We start from the raw sequence: 19,691 nt of genomic DNA on the forward strand, positions 1-19,691 counted from the left end.
GCTAATTGGCTTGAAGACACTGCTTTAAGAACTCGCCCTTTAACATGGAAACTGTGTTTCCATCTTTTCAGTGTTGTTCTCGTTAACTATATAAGAAACCTTTAACGGTAGTATGTGGACTGTCCAAAGCAATTTCTTACTTTGGCTGTAGACCCCTAGAGCTGTGCCTCAGGCACTCTTGTCTCCTGAGTCACTCCTAACAAGTAGTAGATTTTCTTTTGTCATGTTCTGTTGTTTAAACTATTGTGATAGTAAGGCACTTGGATGGGACATTTGCAGAAATTACCTTTGATAACATGACACTTTACATTTCAAGTATGTAAAACGTGTTCCTTAATGACAGTATAAATTGTATGAGTTTGACTGGCTAACCCTACCGGGAAATAAATGTATAGGGTAAATAACCATTTGTATTTAAGCATTTGTGGTTGTAGTTTAAATGAACCAGAAGTGTTTTCGAATGTGTAGGTTTCTTGCCGTATGGGATTTGCTGAGATGTATTAAACAGATAGATAATGCTTAAAGCAAAATAAACCTTTTCAATTCTCAGGTTAACAAAAAATATAAACGTCACCCTCCATAAACGACACATTTTTAAGGTTTCTGCATTTGTGAAATATTGGTTAAAGAAGACTCAGGTGACCATAAATGCAGACATAGTGAATTTATATATTTTACATTTACAATTAAAGAGGCAGTAGCGTACCTAGCAGGGGGCGGGGGGGGCGGTCTGCCCCGGGTGCCGCTCGTCAGGGAGTGCCACGGGCTAGGGTGACCACATGTCACGGATCCCCGGCAGCCTAATCACTTTTTTTTTTTTTTTTTTACACGGAGGAGAGAGAGGGGTGCCTAGCAACCGCTCGGCGCCCCTCAGTCTCCTTCGCGAGGGCTCTAACTCCGTCGCAGTGCCGGCATGTCATGCTGAGCGCCGAAATATGACGTCATATTTCGGCGTGAAGCAGCGCAGCGGCAGAGCAGGAAGCAGCGGCAGAGCAGGAAGATGGAGGAGAGGGGAGATAGTGAGGGGGGTAGATAGTGAGGAGTGAGGGGGGGTAGATAGTGAGGAGGGAGAGGGGGGTAGATAGTGAGGGGGGAGGGGGGGAGATAATGAGGAGGGAGGGGGGATAGCTAGTGAGAAGGGGGTAGATAGTGAGAAGGGGGAAAGGTAGATAGTGAGAGAATGAATGAATGTGTGGATGAATTGTCTGAATGAGGGAGATAATTCATGAGTTTGTGAGAATGCATTAATGAATGTGTAAATTTGTGTGAATGAGAGAGAATAAAAGATTGTGTGAATGAAAGTGTGAATTAGTGAGTGACTGTTAAAGTGTTTGTGTGTATGATAGATGTATAATTGATTTGTGGAAAGGCAAAGATGACACAAGCAGGATGTTTGAGCCTTGGGGACCAAGATGACACAGGCCGGGCTGTTTGGGGACAAAGTTGACTCATGCTGGGCTGTTTGGGGACAAAGATGGTAAATCCTGTGTGTGCAATCTGGGTGCTGGTCAGGTTCTATGTGGGCAGTGTAGACGCCAGAGCTGAGTTTGGGTTGTGCAACCTATCATCTATGCCTGTAGTTTTATCTTTTGCTATGTTTCCATACATTATTATTGTATACCTGCAAATACGGGATTTGTATGTCTGATTCTATGCCTCCAGTGCTGAGTTCACATGTGAACAATAATAATAACAATATTTATATATATATATATACTCCTATCATGCCAAGTCAGCTAGTACATGCTGGAATCTGGGTATGCCTGGGCATGATAGGAGTGTGATTGCTGTTAACAATCATATATATATATATATATAATATATTAATATTGTTATTGAATTTTTTTGTCCTATTTTTTTTGGTTTCGGACAGGTAAATGCTGGATTTTCTGTTTCAGTCCAGAATTTTCGTTTCGGTGCATCCCTAAGCCAGACAGTGAAGTGGTAGGCCTACACCACATCAATGTTTGGGTTAGTATATATAGTGATAGGAGTTATGCTGTACTATTATCAGTGTCTGCCTCAGTATATAGTGTTAGGGATTACGCTGTACCACCGTCAATGTCTGCCTCAGTATATAGTGTTAGGTGTTATGCTGTACCCCCGTCAATGTCGGCCTCAGTATATAATGATAGGTGTTATGCTGTACCCCCATCAATGTCTGCCTCAGTATATAGTGGTAGGTGTTATGCTGTACCACCATCAATGTCTGCATCAGTATATAATGTTAAAAGTAATGCTGTACCACCTTCAATGTCTGCGCCAGTATATAATGATAGAAGCTATGCAGTTTTAAAGTGTTTGGGGGGGGTCCCACATACAGGGTCCACCCCAGGTGCCAAATACTCTAGGTACGCCCCTGTAAAGAGGTAAACATTTCCTGTGTATTTTTTTGTGTTAAAAATAGTGAGTGTAAACATATACCCCAAAAGTACACACAAAACACAAATTCTGGTCAGTTTTACCTAAACACTTCCGAATGAAAGCATTTTAGATTCCTACGGATATAATCTGTGTATGCATATTTGCCGAAAGCCCTCAGATCTTCCAAGAACATTGAATGTTCCGATGGTCTGTACAAGACACCAGTTTTAGAACAGAAAGTTCTGTCCATTGAATTTCTTTCACATCTCACTACTGTATCTCTATGGATTTGACTTATTTCTTTTTGTCTACCTTGAAACATAAACACTCTATTTACCAGACGTTAGAAACATAAAAGTTAGGCTTTTTTTGCCTGCTTTTCATCTGTTTTAAAAGTTTAAACGCTAATACTCTTAGATACAATAGACTTTTCATTTTTCACAGTATGCCTTGCAGCTTGTTTAGCTGCGTATGCCGAGCATGCACAACTGTTGCAGGTGTCCCTACGTGCGGTGAAATAATAGCCTACTACAGTTGGGGTTGGGGAGTAATATATTACTTTATTAGCTGCTGCAAATACGTTTTATGTATGTAGAGATAAAGAAAATGGCTCTGTAGAAACTTGGTAACACTTAAAGTGGCAAAGAGATATTTCTTCTGAGTCATCAGACTACACTATTAGAAGCATTTGAAACCCAGCAGAGGGACAAGTGGAGAGGTCATAAGGGAAGACTTTGTACTCTTGTGTCAAAGTGGTTTATATTCATTATTGTGAAATGTGCAGTCTTTTGCTGACTTTAGTTTTCAAACAGTGTGCCTGGAGGGAGATCTTTGACTGTGCAATGTAATTTATATGTACATAGATATTTTTTCCATAAGCACTATGTATTTTATTACTCCAAATGTATTATACATTCATGTAAAAGTCGTCTTACTGTTGTGTTTTGTGGTAGGCTGAAGATCACTAGCTTGCCAAGATGTTTTTTTTTAAAATTGATGCGGGTTTACTGCAGCACCCTAATCTCTTGGAAATGTAAAATATAATAATACTACCTGTTCACATTTCCATTCACACAGCAGAGAGCAAAGAACAAACAAATAGATGTGGATTAAGCTGCTTGCTGCCCTATACACCAATTACTATAGCGTCACCAAAACCAGCAGATGTATTCATTAAACTGTGAGTTGAGGTGAGATGAAAAGTTTACGCTTATTAACTTGAATATAAGACTTCTGAGACAGACTCTGATACAAAGTACACTTAGTAACATGAATGTTAGCGCCCCCCCACAACCCACTATACTCAAAATCATGCAAGTCACAGCAAGAACACAACTAACAACATCCAGGGACAGGTACTCACACTTAACTTGTAGATATGCAATCGTAGCTCCCTCCTAAGCAATCAGGCTCCAAAACTGGCCTATTAACATGATTGAGCCATGTTGGCACAGTATCCATAGTTAATTTATGCATAGCCATGTGCAACCTTAAACGTTTACAGACGTTGCTTTGTAATAAGATGTCATATCCTGGCACTCAGCTATAAGGACAGAGGCTGCTATAGTTGCCCTGGGTTAGACCTGATGACGCCAGGGCAGCACGGAGATGGCTTTAACAGCTGCACAAGCTCACCCATCTAATAAGGCTTTTAGAAAAAGGGGATGTTGGCAGTAGTTTTATAAGATAGATACGTTAGCATAAAGATGAAGAGGAAAAGATTTAACTTATATTTCCTTTGTCCCCTTGGCCATACCTACAATATTTAACTTGCCTCCGTTGTCATACAATGGATAGACTTATCCCTGAAAATTAAATAAAAATAGGGCAGGGTAAAGAGTTGCGACAGACTAGAGAGAGCACTACAGGGGAAAATGCAAGAGTGAAACCTACTGCTGATAGCTGCATGTAATAAAGGAGAACCCTGGCTGCCTGGGCTCATATCTGCAATTGTCTCATATTATTACACACAGAATGTTTGTTGTCTCCCTGCCTTATCCCCCATTGGTTGATACCCATGTGATCCTTGTTATATCCCTTTACTTTCTCATTAACACTTTGTTTAGAACCTAATTTGAATCTTTATCCAATAAAGCATGCACTGCTTCCTTTCTTGAATGCTAGCTTTGTGTGAATTTCTGTAGTGGGGAGGGGTGCTAGGGAAACCTAGCCAGACTTATATTACATTACTGTAGTAAACCAAGCAAGTGCTGTATTACTGAGATTGTTGGCCTATGGATGATCCAAGGCGCTGTATTCGGTTAAAGGGAGGTAGATCGGGCAAACAAGTCAACTGGGTACTTCTAGCATTCTTTGTGCTTCTGCTCAGAGGACCCAGGTGCATAATTTAACCTGTGTCTATGTTGACTTACAATATGGTGAGATTACCCCTAAATGCTTATTGATATTGTTGCCTGATGCCCGTTATATATAACAAATATTTATCGTGTTAGTCTAAATGCACAAGTAATAATCCAGATAATATAGATCGGTATTGTAGATAAGGTTTTTATATTCTGCATACCTTGGTTGTAACGTGTGGTTATTTTAGTTACTGTTGCCTTTCTGTCATCTCGAACCAGTCTGCCCATTCTCCTCTGACCTCTCACATCAACAAGGCATTTTTGGCCACACATGTGCCGCTCACTGGATATTTTCTCTTTTTTGGACCACTCTCTGTAAACTCTAGAGTAGATCAGCAGTTTCTGAAATACTCAGACCGGCCTGTCTGGCACCAACAACCATGCCACATTCAAAGTCACTTAAATTATTTTTCTTCCCTATTCTGATGCATTTAGTTGCTGCCATGTAATTGGCTGATTAGCTATCTGTGTTAACAAGCAATTGAACAGGTGTACCTAATAAAGTGGCCAGTGAGTGTATATCCTGCTTCTACCCAGACTGTACCACCAATGAGTTATATTGTTTGAACCATTAATTAATTAACCAACCACTTCATTTGTCAAATTTAGTGGCATGTCTGTATGGAGATAACTGTGTAGTGCTTTTGATTTTTTTTATTGGTTCTCCATAATTAGTTTCTGTATTAGAGTTATAATAAGTATTATGATGTTTATACAGCTGATGAAAATTAATGACATTTTTCTGGTTGCACAAAGAACTCATAGTCCTAGTATGGCTGCTTACTAGCTTGGTAACAAATTTGTGGTGGTGGTGGGGAGTTCCAGGATGTTGTCACCAGATGTATTATGAGGGATGCCACATGCCCTCCAAAAAAAGCAGTTTTACCAACTCTAAACAACTATTCGTTTTCAAGGGAGTTGACTTGAACTTCTGCACTACATTGTTCTAGATGTGAAAATTTATCATGAAAGAACAGGCCAATTCATAGTTAAATCAGCTAAATGACTTCCAAAAAGTCTTCCCACAATATGAGTTACGCTATGCCAGCTGGCCGCCTCTTGCAGGTTAAGTTTGCCTGGGTTTGCACTTCTTAGCGCTCGAAGTTGGTGAGTTAAAATGTTCTGTTTCAAATAAAATCACTTGTGTTTATTACTTTTGTGAATAAATCTGAGTGGCCATTCTTCTTTCAATGGCATTCTCTGTGCCATCCAGCCATAGATGCCTTTGCATTCCGACAAGTTATTGACAAGCAAGTTAAACATCTAGCTTGTTATTAAGGAATCCATCTAGAATTGCCTAGAATTACAATAAGGTCACAAAACACTAATTCTATAGCCTTGTATCTCTGAGTTAAGCTCCTGTGTGTTCTCTTTGGTCTTTCCAGTCAGTTTGGCATCTGCTTTTATCACACAGCACATTTCATGTCATTTACAGCAATTTAATAGACAAGTGCCTGCACATTTTACTGAAAGGGTTTTTTCTCCTTCCCTTCTCTCCTATGAACATCCCAATTAATGAAGGAAAAATCCTAGATATGACATATCCTTGCCTTCAGTATTCTCGCTTCTTCTTATGCACTTCACAAAACATGTCATAAAGTACAAATGGAGAGTTTTTCCCACTCTTTGAAAAGTTTTTGAATGGTTGTCGTTATTAGCTCAGAACTAAGGGTATACTTACAAAAAGTCCACCAACAATATCAACCAATGGTTCCCGGTACAGATGAAAGTTATTACCTGTCTTTGTTTTTATCACCTATTTGTCACTGTTCCACCCTGCAGGCTGGGATTCTGTATGAATAATACCGGTTATTGCTTGTCCAGTTGCAGCCCCTGGAGGTCACCCTAACAGGTTTTGGATCTCTGGCTACAAGTTGGTGGTGTAAGCTGGGCCTTCTGGCTTGTCTGGTGTTTGTAGATTAGTGTTTAGCAATGCTTCAACTACCCCCTTTAAGTGGAAGGGCTTTCCATCACCTTTACCCTCCATAACTTTTGTTATTGGTATTTCTTGTGCTCCCCCAAGCCTCAAGTATTAAGCCAGTATCACAACCTCATGCTGACGACTCCCATTAAGGATGAAACAGCTGTCCATGAGTGGTGATCTGGCTACTGCACCTCTTTCCTGAGTTTTGTCTAAAGGCTGTCTTGCACATTGGCGATTACTTTCGAGGGATCCATGTATAAAGTGGTTATAGAGGCAAAAGGTGATCATTGTTGACCTTGTTTGCATGCACCTACCCAGAATCCCTTGTGGTTGTGGCAGCACCATGAGATTTCTGAGGGAAAGGATGCCTTCTGGCTTGTCTGGTGTTTGGGACTTCTGTTCACAAATGATTAACATACTGTGACGGGACGCCCTGTATTCTGACTGGGTACTCCCGCCAAACGTTGCTTCTTCCTGCCGGGACACCAGTGTTGTAGAGAGAAGGGGGGATATCGCTGCACCGGAGCTGCGCTGGCACTGTGGCTAGCCGAAGCTTAGCTACACAGTGTGGCTATTGTCCTGAAAAGGACAATAAAGGATCATAGCAGCCCACCCCAAGCATCAGACAGAACTAATCTTGAGGTGAAAACAGGACTCAGTTTATTTGGAAACACCCCTTCGTGACAAAGGCTGATTTTACTTTTTGTACCCTTCGTGACAATGGCCGTTTTAACATTTCTGCGCTGCTCGTGTTTAGCTGTAATTTTCTTCTTTCCCGTTTACTGAACCCACACACATTAGATATTGTTTTTTTCAGGACAAGAAGGGCTTTCTTTAGATGACATTGTTTTGATTATTATTATTTTTATTATTATTATTATTATTATTATTATATTATTTACTATTAAAAAAGTATAAAATATGGTGAAAAATTTAGAAAAAAATGACTGTTTCTAACTTTTAGTTGAAAAATCTTTTACTCATCTATAAAAGGTAATGAAAAAACCTGCTAAATAGATTCTACTATTTGTCCTGAGTTTAGAAATACCCAATGTTTATATGGTTTTTTTGCTTTTTTCTACACATTATGGGGCAATAACTACAGGTAGCGTTTTGCTATTTCAAAGCCATTTTTTCCAAATCTGGTAATTCTTCTTTACTTTAGGTATGAATAAACAGGTTCTGGTATATGTCACTAACACACCCCAATATGTGTTCAGCAATATCTCCTGAGTACAGCGATACCTCACATTAATGATTTTGCCTAGCTGTTTGGGGGCAAAAGGGCCACATTTGGGGCATGCACATTTTTCAATGTTGAACTTTGGCATTTGGGGATCCACTGCCCATGCCCTATTTGGTACATCTTTGAGCCAGGCCATTTCAGTGTGCCCAACAAAACCATATATTTTTGAAAACTAGACACCCCAGGGTATTTTAAATGCTGGTATTTTAACTCTTTGCATGCATACATTTTACCACCAGAATTTTTTCAAAGTTTGCTGTAGTATTTGTTTGTGTGTATTTTTCCCCCACACACCTATGTTATGTATGAATTTACAGCTCCTGGTATCTGCCGCTGTCACACGACACCCCAATATGTGTTCAGCAACATCTCCTGAGCGCAGTGATACCCCACATGCATGGGTTTGTCATTTTTGGGGGGTACTAAAAGGCCACATTTGGTACGTGTGCATTTTTCTAATTGGAAATTAGATGTGTGGCCATCCTTCCCCCCGTGTTAATTGGGACATTGTTGAACCCGGCCAATTCAATTTACCCCATCAAATCATACATTTTTTAAAAGTAGACACCCCATGGGCATTTAATATGCCAGTATTTTAACTCTTTCCATGCGAGAATTGTTTTAAGCTAATGTGCTAATTTTAGGACTTGCTCACAAAAATAAATTTTTTATATATATATTTTATTTTTGTTATTTTTTTTCAACTTGAAGGTTCCCTTGATAGTGACATCAGAGGGAAATTATTTTTACATTTTACTGTTTTTTTTACTATTTTTTTCTAATTATTATTCATTTTATTTTATTTTTTAATTTATTTTTACTAATCACACTGTGATTAGAAAGCTGGGCTCCATTGACTTGCATGGTTGAATGCAGTACCTGTATTCAACCTGCAAGTGGAGCCAGAGTTCTCTAGAGGGTCTGGAGACCTTCTAGCAAACTTTTGCATCTTTATTGGTTTTTTTCCCGGGCCGCTGCCATCTTGCGGATGGTGAAGATTGCTTGCAGCTGCGGCTGTGACCGCACTCCGGAGCGGTCACAGTCCATCCTGGGGTAAGTGTTTGGTGTCGCTGGATGCCTCCTGATCGAGGCATTCCAGCGACACCATTTAAGTTTAGGAGGTGATCGTTGATCGCCTCCTAAACGCTTTTAAAACGGGCGTCCGGCGCCATACAATGTATGGCGGATGTTGACGCCCCGGGTAGGGGCCAGAGATGGCCCCTAGTGCCGATCTTTGCGTTGCTGAATGCCTTAAGGTCGAGGCATTAGAACAACACCGTTTGAGTGAAAAAATCGATCACGGATCGATTTTTTCACCCGTTTTAACAAATGACGGTCCTGGCACGTCATTTGTCGTAAACAACTTGTTTTTCTGTGACGTGCCCGGACCGGCAATTGTCATCAAGGGGTTAAACAGTACAAGAGGTAATTAACATACAATATACACAACTAGCCACACAAAGTTCTCCATCAGGTCCTCCTGTGAACATGGCTCAGTATTTGCACTCAGCCCAGTAGTGGGTTGCTATTGTAGTCTGTGGGGAGGATGGTAAACATGGGCGTTTTCCTGACTTCTGGCGGAAACCTGCTTGATATCAGATCCTGGTACACATACTAGACGTAGAGTTCTCTGTCCTGTAAGTCCTGACCCGATGGAGAGTAACACCACCCATAAACCCGCTCCCAAAATGCAGTAACCCCAAATCTGTGTACGAGCACCGCAGTCTTTAGAGTCTCTTGTACTTTGAGACATTTGGCACTCCATACCAGGGCCCATAGTCTGTAGGAAGGATGCTGGCACTCAGTCCCCTCCAGGTGCCCATGGTACGGAGGCTTCCGTGACACATACCATATGGTATGTTTATACTGTTTTTGAAACCGATCCTTTTTAAATTTCTTTAAAATAAGAATGTTCATTAATGGGCTTTTAATATGGTAATAACAGAAGAATGGCATCTGTGTTTGCCAACAAAGATGCTGTATGCATTGTTCTGTAACAAAATTATATCTGTCACTAGCAAGCATTATGGCAGTATTCACTGCTTCACTGGAGACTGGTCATTTCCATATAAATGAGGGTAATAATTAAGGGAAAATACTAGAAGAAAAAAAAACTTTGTTAGCACAATGTGTTGGTGTGCAAATTTTTTAACATTGGTTTTGGTCAGATCATTTTGTGGGTGGGAGTAATAAAAAGTTGAAGTCTTATAGAAAAAGGCTACAGTTTTGTGCTTGTTCCATTTGATATTTTTGGTAATCAATCGTGCCCAGTGTAAGAAATTATTAGGGTCAGATATTTTAAGACCACGGTAAACAGTCAAACCTGATTTGAGGCAGCCCTGCCTAATATAAATCTGACTTACTCTGGCCTGCGTTATCAGATATAAAGTTACAGGCAGAACACACCAAACATCTACTAAACCATATATATGAAACATATAAGGGTGCTAAGTCACGAAGAGGCAGCTCCTCAAAGCCAGCGTAACAAGTCTAATGTATAATGTTGATAGCACACCAATATAAGTAAAATGGATAAAGTTATATCAGTACAGTATACCAAAGTGACAGATAATGAGGAGAAAGAAAGGGGAGCAATAGGTGGTCAAGTCTTGTGAGTTCAATCTGGGTGCTGGGCAACTCCTTTGAGTGCAATCTGGGTGCTAAGCAAGTCCTTTTAGTGCAATCTGGGTGCTGGGCAAGTCATTTTAGTGCAATCTGGGTGGTGGGCAAGTCCTCTGGATGCAATCTTTTTATTTTGTGTGATTTATGCCTGCTATGTGGGTCAATGAATACTAATATTCATTTTTCATTTAATTGCACTTTGCTAGCTTTCTATTTGTATTTTTATGCTAATTTTGTTTACACCATAAAAATGTAATTTGTTGATCTGTGATTAATCAATGTTCTCGAGTTTTACCATCAGTGTCTGGCACAGTAGTGGTGGGAGTTATGCTGTACCACCTTCTGTGTCTGTCTTGCTGTATAATGATAAGAGTTATACGGTTGTGGTGTCTAGATCACTTTATAATTATAGGAGTTATACGGTTTTGGTGATGGGACCTGTGGTATACTACTGCCAGACTAAGTATATATTAATGGGAGTTTGGGGAAATTTGTTTTATTATTATTTTTTAACTCTAATATAATCAATTTTCTTGTTATTTAACAACTTTCTGAAAACAACCTTTGTAAGAATATAGTGGGGCCACCATAGAAAATGGAGTATTGGGGTTATCTTTGTTAAGGGTTGGTATTAGCAATATTGCCACATCAACATGGGGGGCGCCCCAGCTTTTTCTTGCATCCAGGCATCAGTGACCTCAGGCTCAACCTTGCCCTGGCTCATCCTCCCTTCTTGTCTTGCAAAACAAGGTGATTTGTAGTCGCCCAGGCGGACTGACCTCCGGGGTTTGTCGAGCCCCGTACAGTTGTATTGATAAACGAGAGTGATCAGACTCTCTGGCACATTAATTCTCGTTGGATTGTTAGTGAGATCAGAAATCCTTCTTGTAACAGGCAATATACTGCTTCACTTACTTACTTTACACTGCACATGCAGTGTGTGTCAGCATATGACATTATCCTGCCGCTCAGCATGGTACCATGGGGTCCTGCAGGAGGCCAGGGCCCCCATCATCCAATGTAGGTGAGACTGTTCAAACTGCACTTCTTTTCTCGGCATTCGTGTACATTGATGTAGAATATGATTATATTTTGGTCTGTAATAACAATGAAAACCTACAACAAAGAGTTAACTAAAATATCTTGAGAATTAAGGGAGTATTATGTTACAGAAAAATACCTGTTTGCTCCATCTCCCTTCGATAAAATAAAAGGATGGCCTGTCCTGTGTTATGTCCATTTCTGCGTGCCCCGTTTGTTGCATGTAGTGACAGCTATACATAAGGGAATGGCGAGAGCAGAACAAAGGGGCACAAACTCTGATAAAGGCAAGTGGTATGAAAAGACAGAAACAAATAGAAAGTCAAAGGAACAGACAGTAAGTGGATAGTGGAGGAAATAAGTATTGCCATGGAAACCGAAAAAAAGATTGTGACAGATGATACTGTTGTATGCTTTAAAACACTCAAATGCAAATCTGTTTTAAATGCAGACAACCTAAAACATTTCCCTTTTGAAATAGTCCTAGCTGTGCAGCCCTACCAGTCTCGAAAACAGCATATTAAACGAGAATCTTCCAGGAAAAGAAGTTCTGAACCAAGACATATGTATAACAATAAAAAAGGAAATGTACATTGTAGCAGAACAGTTTTAAATATAAGGACCAAGTTGGAAATGGTTTTAATTTTACTTCCAGGAGATGAGCCTTTTGAAGTGGCCACTTTTTTGAAGTACTGTCAACCTTTGATATGGAAACACGGATTTGTTTGTTCACTGTGCGCTGCTCTAGGCAGCAGGGAAACCTGGGGTTCATTTTGGGCTAGATTTAGTGAAAACAGTAACTATCCCAATTGAAAAGGCCATTATACGGACCACTCTGCAACATTTACAGTACCACCTACTTTACTTGCCTGAAATACCACATCTTTTCTCATACTGCTCCACATCAGAGGTAACCACCAGACAGGGTCATTTGGATGATGTCACAAAGGATACAGAACATACCAGATTAATTTGTATATGGCCAGTTTTATTTTGTATTGTTATTTAGTCTTTTTTTTTTAACAGTATAGAATCGCCTTATATATATTTCTGATTAAATCTCTGACAAGAACAAGTTTGCAAATTTAGAATAAAGAACAAATGTACAAGTGTTGAGGACTAAATATAACCCTATTATCCAAGTCACATTAAAAATAAAAAAATATGTATCTCAATACAATGTATACTAAACTTTTAAAAGCTCTGTTGTAATTTGTTCAATTTTATCTTAGAGTGAACTATTCATAGACAGTATGAAAGACTAATTATGAATAAAATAAATTAAAGGAAACCCAGAAAGGGAACATTGTGCTCACAGCATACTTCTTGTTTATTTTAGGTACACTAATTATGCTGGGATGTTGTTTACAAAAACAAAATGAATTTTAACAGACTTAAAAAAATAAAAAACAACAACACTTATGACTATTTTTTTAATAGGCACCTTAAAATAATATTTATATATTAAGACTCTGGTTGCATGGAGTGTATTGGTAGCAGTTAGATAAAGGCATTATTATAAAGGCATTTTTCCCTTTAGTTGGAAAAATGCCTTCAATGTGACGCTAGTGACCGAAGTAACATTTGGAAATAATATATCACAGTGAGTGCCGTTTATATATCAGTATTTCTTACTACACTCTGCTCACACATTCAGAATGCATATTGGACTCACTGTAATTCAGAAAAGACAGGCGGAGGAAGGTGTAAAATAAGCAATTAGTTTGTATATATTTCTATTTGGTTCTCTGACCCAACTTGATATATTGACTTTGCTCCTACTTCTCCTATCTTGACCTTCTGGCCTTTTCTGGTTTTGCCCTTATACTGTCCTGTTCTTCCTTGAGCTTTGTTTAATTCCATGAGATTCCAGGCTTAGAAACAGAATTTGATGGCAGGTAAGAATCTTTTAGACCACTTAACCTTCCCGTTTTATTGTGATGTAATGATTCAGCTATGAATAATGTAAGATTATTCCTGCTGCCTTGTTCTGTCCTCATTATCCCTTCACTGTGGCCCATCTGGTACCAGTAGTCTGACTAGACTAGACACTAGACTGTCCCTTAAACCCTGTAATACTCATGTGTTGTATATATAATTTTAAGGAAATCTCTTTATGGAAACATTATAGCTTGAATTTTTTAATTTTTTTCAGTTAGTATAATAAAGTGGTATTTTACCTTAGACAAGTGAATCTGAAGGGCATACAGCAGGGGTGCGCAACCTGCGGGCCTACAGCGGCTGCAGGACTACATCTCTCATAATGTTCTTTCAGCTAAGGGGCTGGCAGAGGAGTATGGGATATGTAGTCCTGCAGCAGCTGGAGGGCCACAGGTTGGACACCCTTGGCATACAGGATTTGCCCCAGAGTTTCTAGGTACAATAGTACTACCCAGTCCATCCCACTTTCTACCAGTTCTGCACCTTCTCCATCACTCTCTGGCCAACCACAACCAGAACATCTATTCCTTCTGCATACACTTTGTTTGTAATAAGGGGTGATTAAACAAGTTACCAAGAGATTGTAGTTACCTTTGAGCTGAATCTGATTTCTACATTTTTTGTCTATAACTAAATAGAGGCTAAATACCAACATCAGACAAGTTATAGCAATGGAGCTGATTCAGTGATGCTTCAAGTTTATAGACTGCAAGAAGAAAAGGGACAAAAGCTACACAATGATTCAACTCGAAAGGCTTGTAGTCTAGTAACATGCACCAGTCGCATTGGGGATTTAACAATAAGGTTCAATGCACCTATACTAGCTATAAAAATGTGTCCAGATCCCCTTTGTTCCCTTAATATGAACTAAAACGTACACAAAGATAACTTTTACAGATTTTAAACCTACGTATCATCATTTTCATCATCATATGTACAACATATGTAAAATATGTTAAACATTCAATAGTGTCATTAAAAATCATAATCTCCAATTTCAGTGCTGGCCCATTTAAATTTTTTTTTTTTTTTAATAATATTTAATTAAGCTATTTAATTACTATTATTATTATTAAAATACATAATATTCACATGCACTACATAAACTACACTATTCTGTATTGTATTACAATGCTGGCACATAATCTACTAATAAAAGAGTTAATTTGCACTTGTTTACATGTCTTTAGACTCCTCTTTTTACACCGAACGTTTCTAAACTCCGGTTCTGATTGTTTTGAAATTCTGACTACAACGTACAATGTATTACAATAAAGTCATACATCTTTCTTGGTAAACATGTTAGCCATATGTAATGGTAAAATGCATACATCAAATTGTTCATTCTTGTTTAGATATAGATGTAATGTGCACCAAAAATGGTTGATGCATAGTAAATAATATTGCTTTCTATGTTCTGAATTTGTACTTATTTGATTACAGCTGGTGCTCATGACAAAATTGGCTGGGCATTTGGACTTGGTCTAGAGAGATTGGCCATGATTTTGTATGGTATTCCTGATATCCGTTTATTCTGGAGCGAAAATGAGCTTTTTCTGAAGCAATTCCATGTGTCTGACATCAATCAAAAAGTACAATTCAAGGTAAGAAATTATAAGAGACATGCTTTGAAATGAGAAATGTGTTAAACACATTCATGTAAATCTATGGGATATTATATATATATATATATATATATATATATATATTAATTCACCCTGGTCTCACAGCCTACTGGTGGTCTATGCAGTATGTCACCTCCAAGTCTACAGGGTTGTATTCACTGACTATTCACAAAAAGCCTAAATTGGGCCTGCATACTGATTGAATTAGCAAGAAAATAAAAGATTTGACAGTCCTGCAAGCTCCTGGGTTAGTAAATACACCTCTATGAGCCAACAGAATGTATGAGAGAAAGTTGGACCAGAAAGGAAAAGGAATAGTTGGTGCTGAATTGTATAATCTAAGGTGACCAGATTTTGAAAATGAAATCCAGAGACATTTTTTTTAATTGGCAAAGGGTAAAAAAACTTTTATGAGCATATTTTCTTCAAACTATATATGCAGTGTATTCAGTATATGTTTTTGAAGTGATTTTATTATATATACCTTATTTCTCATATTTTGTCCATGAGATAAAAAAAAATACCGTATTTGCTCGATTATAAGACGACCCTGATTATAAGACGACCCCCCAAAATCTGAATATTAACTTAGGAAAAAAAGAAAAAGCCTGAATATAAGACGACCCTAAAGGAAAAAAGTTTTACCAGTAAATGTTAATTCATGTAAACTATTTTTTTTAATAAAAGCTATGATTGAGAAAAATATTTTTTTTGTTTTTATTTCTTGTATTTTCCAACCTGTCCCCCAGTTACGCACATCTGCCCCCAGGCTTGCCACTCCAATATGGCACTGTGGCCCATGATATGCCTTTTAACCCTCTATATGCCACTGTGCCCCATGGTATGCCTTTTGACCCCCTATGTGCCACTCTGCCTCCAGAAATGCCTTATACCCCTATATGCCACTCTGCCTCCAGAAATGCCTTATACCCCTATATCCCATTCTGGCATTTAGGGGGTTAAAATGCATATTATGGGGCAGAGTGGCATATAGGGAGGTATAAGGCATTTCAGGAGGCAGAGTGGCATTAAGGGAGTTAAAAGGCATTGTATAGAGCACTCTGCCTCCAGAAATGCCTTATACCCCTATATGCCACTCTGGCATTTAGGGGGTTAAAATGCATATTATGGGGCAGAGTGGCATATAGGTGTATAAGGCATTTCAGGAGGCAGAGTGCTCTATTAAATGCCCCCTTAACGCCACTCCAGAAATGCCCTATGCCCCCATTTAACACACACACACACACACCCTATACCCCCATTTAACTAACACACACACACACACACACTCTCCCCTCCCCTCCCCTCTCAGCCCTCTCTTACCGGTGCTTCCAGCCGGGGCAGCGGGTTGACGTCGCCTTCTGCTGCAGCCGGAAGGAGGTGGAGTTGGCAGCGGGGGTTTGTATCCGTCCGTCGCGTATACTTTCCCCGGCTGTCAGAGATCAGAGTTCCCCGCACCGGTGCGGGGAACTCTGATCTCTGACAGTCGGGGAAGGTTTGCGCGACGGACGCAGACAACCCCCGCTGCTAGCCACACCTCCTTCCGGCTGCAGCGGACGTTGTCTACGCGGATCGCGTAGACGTCAACCCGCTGCCCCGGCAATACAGCAGGAAGCACCGGTAAGTGTGTGTATGATGGGGGGGGGGGGGGGTGAGACAGGAGGATCCAGGTCCCCTGCAGCGGTGCGGGGGATCTGGATCTTAGTCTCCTAATCAGACTCTATTTGAGGTCTGATTAGAAGACGACCCCGATTAGAAGACGAGGGGTATTTTTCAGAGCATTTGCTCTGAAAAAAACCTCGTCTTATAATCGAGCAAATACGGTACTTCTTAGAATCTTTTGGTCAGATCGAGAGTATCATGGGCCTGGTGCTGATGATTAAAATAGATAGAATCTTAACTCCTTGGCATCCGTGTGTACTGGGTAAAGATGACATCAGTGCTTGGCAGATAATATAATCTTATGTGAGTAAGATTATCATCAGTACACTAAATAAAAAAATCATCATACAAGGGACACCTGAAGCCTCAATTTAGTGCCACTAATCCTTTTTGATAAAATATGCAGATTGAAATAGAGTAAATAACACAAACCCTTCACTTTTCTTCTCACTGATTTCTGAGCCTAGAAAGATTTGTCCTCTGGTGTGACTGCAAATTTCGGAGGCCGTTTTATCTCTAGATAAGTAAAAATTAAATAGTTCAATTTATTCCTGTAGTAAGTAAAGTGCCAGGAAACAGACAACCAAATACAGGACAGGTTCTGCCACGCTGAAACCCAAACACACATCGACAGGACAGGCTCTGCCTCAAAGACACCCAAACACACACACCAGGAGAGGCTCTGTCACACCGACACCCAGACAAACACACCAGGACAGGCTGTGCCACACCAACACCCAAACACACACCAGGACAGATTCTGGCACACCAACATCCAAACACACACACACACCAGGACAGGTTCTGCCACACTGACACCCACATCTGGACGGGCTAAAAAAAGTATTTTCCACGTTGCTTTGTCGTTGACCCCCACCTCTTTTGTGTTTTTGCCACCTTTTGTATCGCCCCTCAGCCAGCACTATGTGTATTTATGGCCCCAGCCTGCCCCTCGCTTTATTATTGGTTTAAGTAAAAAAAAACAGATAAAATGCTGCCCTGCAGTATGCCCCCAGCTAGCCCCACATTGTAGATTTATCCCACCACCCAGCCCCCCTTTAGTATTGATTTATGTGATGCCCCAGCCAGTACCCCCTTGTGAATTAATGCCCCCATACCCTTGCATATTGCTCCCCTTTAGTATCATGTCAGCCATGACACCCAGATTGGAAGCAGGAGTTGCCCAACACACAGATTGGAAGCATGGGACTTGCCATCCTAGCCTCAAACAGCCTCCCTGTACCATGCCCCCTTACACATCCAAGCTATCATACACATATTCATTCATTTACTTATTCACAAACCTTTGTTCACTCATTCATATACTCATGAACAGATGCTCATTCATACACACATTTACTCATTAATTCCCTCTATCACGCATACTCGTTTATACACCCTCCCCACCTCCTTACCCCGAACTGCAGATCGATCTGTGCCGCCCGCAGACTTCCGCAGGGGCTGCTGCTTCCCTCTATGTTGCTCGTACTTTGTACCACCCAGGGGAAGCAGTGATGGAGTCGTGTGACATAAATTCCCATGACACCGCTCCGTTCCTGCTTCCCCTGGGCGCATTTAAGAGACGCTGCTCGCACAGTGTGTGTGAGCAACGCACGGGTAAGCAGCAGGGCCCCTGCGGGAGCTAATCCGGCCCTACATCCGGGGACTGTCCATGGAACCCATCTGGTCACCCTAGTATAATCCCAACATATTGGAAGAGGTCCTTATAAATACAAATTTGAAGAAACACTCTCTTGCATTTAGTTTTAGATTATTTAATTATTATCGGAAATTAACAGACAACAGAGACCCAGTCTTATGCCCTTCTGATGCACAAGATTGAGAGTTATATTAATTAAGCATTTGGTTATTTTAATGCTAAGTCTTACTTTGCATAGGAAATTCCCTAGACAGGCTACTCAGAACTCTGTCTACTTTGGAGAGTCCCTTTATGAAGGCGCAAGAAGGGCTAGCCCCGGGCAGCCTCTGATGGATGGGTAGTTATAAGGAAGTGGGCAGGGAGTAGGAGGACATGGACAACAGTGGGCACAGTCAAACACAGGTCATCTGCCTGGAGAAAATAGAAAGTTATTTTCATATTAGTGATGTTACCAAAGAGGTAAGTTATCAAAACAGAATAAACTTGTCTTGCTGGAGTAATCTGTCTGGTCCTACTTTACTGCTACAAATGGCCACTTTCTAAACTTTCTTTTATGAGTGACTTAAGAATGATAAAGCAAATTTCATGCAGTGCCATGGTGCAGATACAATCAATATTTGGACCTAGTTTTACAAAATAATGCTGCTATACTACTTCTTTTTACTGTTCCTAATAAAAACAATCTACACAACCATACTGAATTAAATGTGTTTCTGTACATCTGGCATTTTGCTAAATACAGCTTTATAGTTATATTCAAAAACTGTGTTTTCTGTAATATAGATGGATGTCTATTCTTTCTACTCAACCTGTCTTCTAAGCAGGTTTGACATTCTACAGTATGTCTATAGTAGGGAATGGAAAAATCTTTTGAAAAGATTCTCTCTACCTCCTCCTTGTACTCACTGACATTTTGAGAGAAATATTCTACTTTCTGATCTAGTGTCAAACAAACGTCTTTATTTGCTAATCCTATCTTGCTTATCTTTTCTTTTATGTGACACCATTAAGTGCACACAATAACATCATGATCAGTTTTTGGTAAATGGCCACAAGACTATTATTTGTGCTTCATATACATTTGTGTTTTAGGTTTTGATCTTTTTCACCAAAATAAAAAGAGTACTTAAAAATAAAACACGTGGACACCCATCGTAACTGTGACGGGATGACCTGCTGAGAACACCTGCCAAACTGTGCTTTTTTCTGCCGAGACCCCAAAGATTAACCCCTCCAGCGCCAG

At 39.9% G+C, this 19,691-nt stretch overlaps 1 protein-coding gene across 1 annotated transcript in view; it reads left to right on the forward strand.

Moving 5' to 3' along the window:
• Positions 1 to 19,691, forward strand: part of LOC149302668 (phenylalanine--tRNA ligase, mitochondrial-like) — a 113,422-nt gene that overhangs the window by 39,235 nt on the left and 54,496 nt on the right. Inside the window, exon 4 of the mRNA XM_089482302.1 lies at positions 14,945 to 15,105. Within this exon, the coding sequence (XP_089338428.1) occupies positions 14,945 to 15,105 (161 nt within the window). The remainder of the gene's footprint in view (positions 1 to 14,944; positions 15,106 to 19,691) is intronic.

This window comes from Sceloporus occidentalis, unplaced genomic scaffold (assembly GCF_023333645.1).
Source record: "Sceloporus occidentalis isolate IW3139 unplaced genomic scaffold, rSceOcc1.0.p SCAF_18, whole genome shotgun sequence".
Classification (NCBI taxonomy): Eukaryota; Metazoa; Chordata; class Lepidosauria; order Squamata; family Phrynosomatidae; genus Sceloporus; species Sceloporus occidentalis.